We start from the raw sequence: 3,333 nt of genomic DNA on the forward strand, positions 1-3,333 counted from the left end.
CAGCCTCCATTTCCCTGATTTTTTCTTTATAACAAACACAGGAGTGTTCCAAGGGCTATTGGACTCCACTATGTGTCCCTTTTCTAGCTGCTCCTGAACTAATTGTTCAAGAGCCTCCACCTTCTCTTGAATTAGGGGCCACTGACTCACCCAAATGGTTTCCTGAGTAAGCCACTCTATTTTATCAGCATATAATCCTTCTGCAGTGGCCCCTATATAAAATTTTGCACACCTAATTAATCAGATGTTACTAATTGCACATCTAGGGATTCCAACATGTCTCTTCCCCATAATGTAAAAGGAAGAGAGGGTATCACATAAGGCTGGATCAACCCTTTTTTTCCATCACTCTCCCATTTCAGATGTGCAGAACTCTGCATAATTCCTGAAGCAGATCCCAGTCCAAGAAGAGAAGATCCTGTTTTATGTATGGGCCATGAACTAGGCCAGTCTGTGGCAGAGACACAAGTTCTGTCCACACCCGTATCCAGCAGGCCCTTGAACTTACGTCCATTCAACTTAATTATTTTAAATGGGCGTTCACCTAATTCCTGAATCCAAAAAACCCCTTCAGTGGACCCAAATTGTCCTTGCCCTCGTTCATTCTTCAAAACTTTATTAGGTAAATTAGCATAAGGCGGCAGTAATAGTTGAGAAATTCTTTGTCCCTTATGAATCTGAATAGTCTCAGATAATGGCTTCACCATGACCTTAATGTCATTTTCTGTGTCTGCATCTATGACGCCTGGTACAACCTCAAAATTCTTTTGATAATTGGAACTTCTTCCTATAATAAGTCCCACAGTTTGTGGCAACAATGTTCCTTTTACTGATGCAGGTACTAAGGCAATGCCATCCCATTTAGAAAGAATCATATCCTTTGAGCTAGCCAAATCAAGGCCAGCACTACCTGGTGTTGCTCTAGGAAACTCATGTATGGTAAACTCTGGAGCCTCAGGATTTAAAATTCCTGGCTCTGATTCTTTAGCTGGCTTCTCCTCTCCCTTTGGTGCGGGGTTAGGAGAGCACCCCTGATCTAGTTTTTTTACTCTTTCGGTTCCTCTTTTCCCTCCTTAGGGAGGGGGGAACCGTCCTTATGCCACTTTGATTTACATTCATTTTTCCAGTGCTTTCCCTTTTTGCACCGGGGACAAAGTCCAGGAGTTCCTCTTTGCCCTGTTCCATTGGGCTTCCTGCAATCTTTCTGCAGATGCCCTGGTTTCCCACAATTATAACAAGTGGGAGATGAGGAGTCTCTTACACCTCCTCCATATGTCTTTTTAACATAGGCGCTGAATTTTTGACCCTTCATTGCTGCAGCATAAGCCATTCCTTGGACTATAGCTGGTGAGGCATCAAGACATGCTTTAATGTAGTCTTGAATGGTTCCCATTTTTCTTTGTGGACAAATTAAATCTCGACATAGAGCATTGGCATTCTCCCAGGCTAACTGTTTCAGCAAAATATTCTTTCCTTCAGATGGAGGAAGCATTCTATGAATAGCCTCCTCAAGCCGGGAAATGAATTCCTGATAAGGCTCTTCAATACCCTGTTTAATACTAGCCAATGCTTCTCCCTTGGTTCCTGGAGGAGGCAATTTGCGCCATGCCTGCACTGCATTCTGCGTAATGGCCTCAAGAATTTCCTTCTGTATCCTAGTTTGAGATTGAGGCGTTGTGTAATCTTCTGTCCCCATTAACATAGACATTGTGGGCTTAGGACCTCTCTTTTTAAGGGACTGAATTATAGTCTCCTTTGATCGATCCTCATAATCAGTTGTCCACAATATATAATCACCAGGCGATAAAGTCGCTTTAGCAGTTTGTATCCAATCATAAGGTGTGAGCCACAGGCTTGCAACCATGTCAAGAACCTGTAAAGTATATGGTGCAGAGGCTCCTACCGTTTTAACGGCACTCTGCAGTTCTTTTAATGTCTTCAGTGGCATAGGTTCCCATACGGGAGCTTCATCTTCTCCTAATTGCTCTGACACGGGGAATGTAGCAAAGGTAGTGTCACCTAATTTACGAGCCTCAGCCATTGCACCTCGAAACCCCACGGGGGGTAGAGGAGATCGGCTGCAACTCTTAATGGGCCCCGTTTTTCTCAAATCTAGAGGCTTGTTGTCTGAGCGATCTTTAAATTCGTCTTCAAACTCTTCCTCTGCCATTTGATCACTTAATCCCCCTTTTTTTATCATTATTGTTAGCACTTAGCCCCTTAGAACAAGTTGCTGCATAATTTGTAGGAGCAGATGATTTAAGAGGCTTTCTCTCCTCCTCAGTCCCATCTTCTGGACTGACCTCATCATATGCGGGGAGTTAGGCTCAGAGGCCGTTTCCCTAATAAATCCTTCAAGCGGAGTCTCCTCTGTGAGGATCTCGCGTATTTGCAACCACAATGAATATGCTTGTGGGGGCAGCGTCTTTTCTCCGTTCTTTTGAACATATTGACGCATTTCTTTCCCTACCCTTTTCCATTCATCAAGAGTCATAGTACCTTCCTCCATGAACCAAGGGCTAACATCCTTAATGAACATCAAAAACTGCCCCAAAGTTTTAGGAGACACCAGGAACCCTGACTTTATTAACATTCTTTGTAACATAGTTACCAACATTCTTTCATTTTTTGTCATTGATTGCCCCATAATTTCTTACGATTACTTACACTGTGACTGGCAAATCTTCTTCCGGCGGGACTGCAGATCCCTGGTAAGAGCCGTTCCTGAAAACTAATAAAAGGAAAAGAAAGAAAAGAGAAAGATTACCTGTCCTTCAGGTTCCTGTTCGGGCTCCACCTGCTACGGACCGGCTCAGGGGGGCCACTCAGACTGTAGGGAATCAGGGCGAAGGCACAGGAGAGATCAGGATACGGCGAAGAAAGTGACACACAGACACTCTCAACATTGAGGCATGCTGTGGTGATTTACTTACTTCAGTGCAGGATTATATATATATATATTTTTTACAATCAAAGAACTTGGCAAAGGCATACATCATCAAATCATAAAACAGAAAAGAACAGCATAAAACAGTTTACAAAAAGAATCTTTGAAGATGCTTTGACTTGGGCACAAGGACTTCTGCTTTCTCACACTTTACAAAACAAACTCTCTCCTCTTGCCTTCAAAGAGATCACTGCCCTTGAGCTAGATCATCTTTATTAGCTTGCAGGTGGCTGGTTGGTTTGAGCTAAGTGACCTTGTGTGTCTGAGTGAAAAAGGAAAAAGGCTACTATCTCCCTGGGAAAGCTTTCTGCTAGGAAAATTCTAATACATAGCCTTGAATCTTTCTGAAGTTTACTTTATATCACTAACTTCAACTTTCCTCCCTT

The 3,333-nt window shown here is 43.0% G+C and overlaps 1 protein-coding gene across 1 annotated transcript; it reads right to left on the reverse strand.

The window, feature by feature from the left end:
- Positions 1-1,045: 1,045 nt before the first annotated feature.
- LOC148118874 (endogenous retrovirus group K member 5 Gag polyprotein-like) lies at positions 1,046-2,170 on the reverse strand. The gene has a single exon (XM_087899415.1). It carries the CDS (start codon positions 2,168-2,170, stop codon positions 1,046-1,048), a length of 1,125 nt encoding a protein of 374 aa, XP_087755541.1.
- Positions 2,171-3,333: the final 1,163 nt, after the last annotated feature.

Source organism: Myodes glareolus, chromosome 20, assembly GCF_982192425.1.
Source record: "Myodes glareolus chromosome 20, mMyoGla1.1, whole genome shotgun sequence".
NCBI lineage: Eukaryota > Metazoa > Chordata > Mammalia > Rodentia > Cricetidae > Myodes > Myodes glareolus.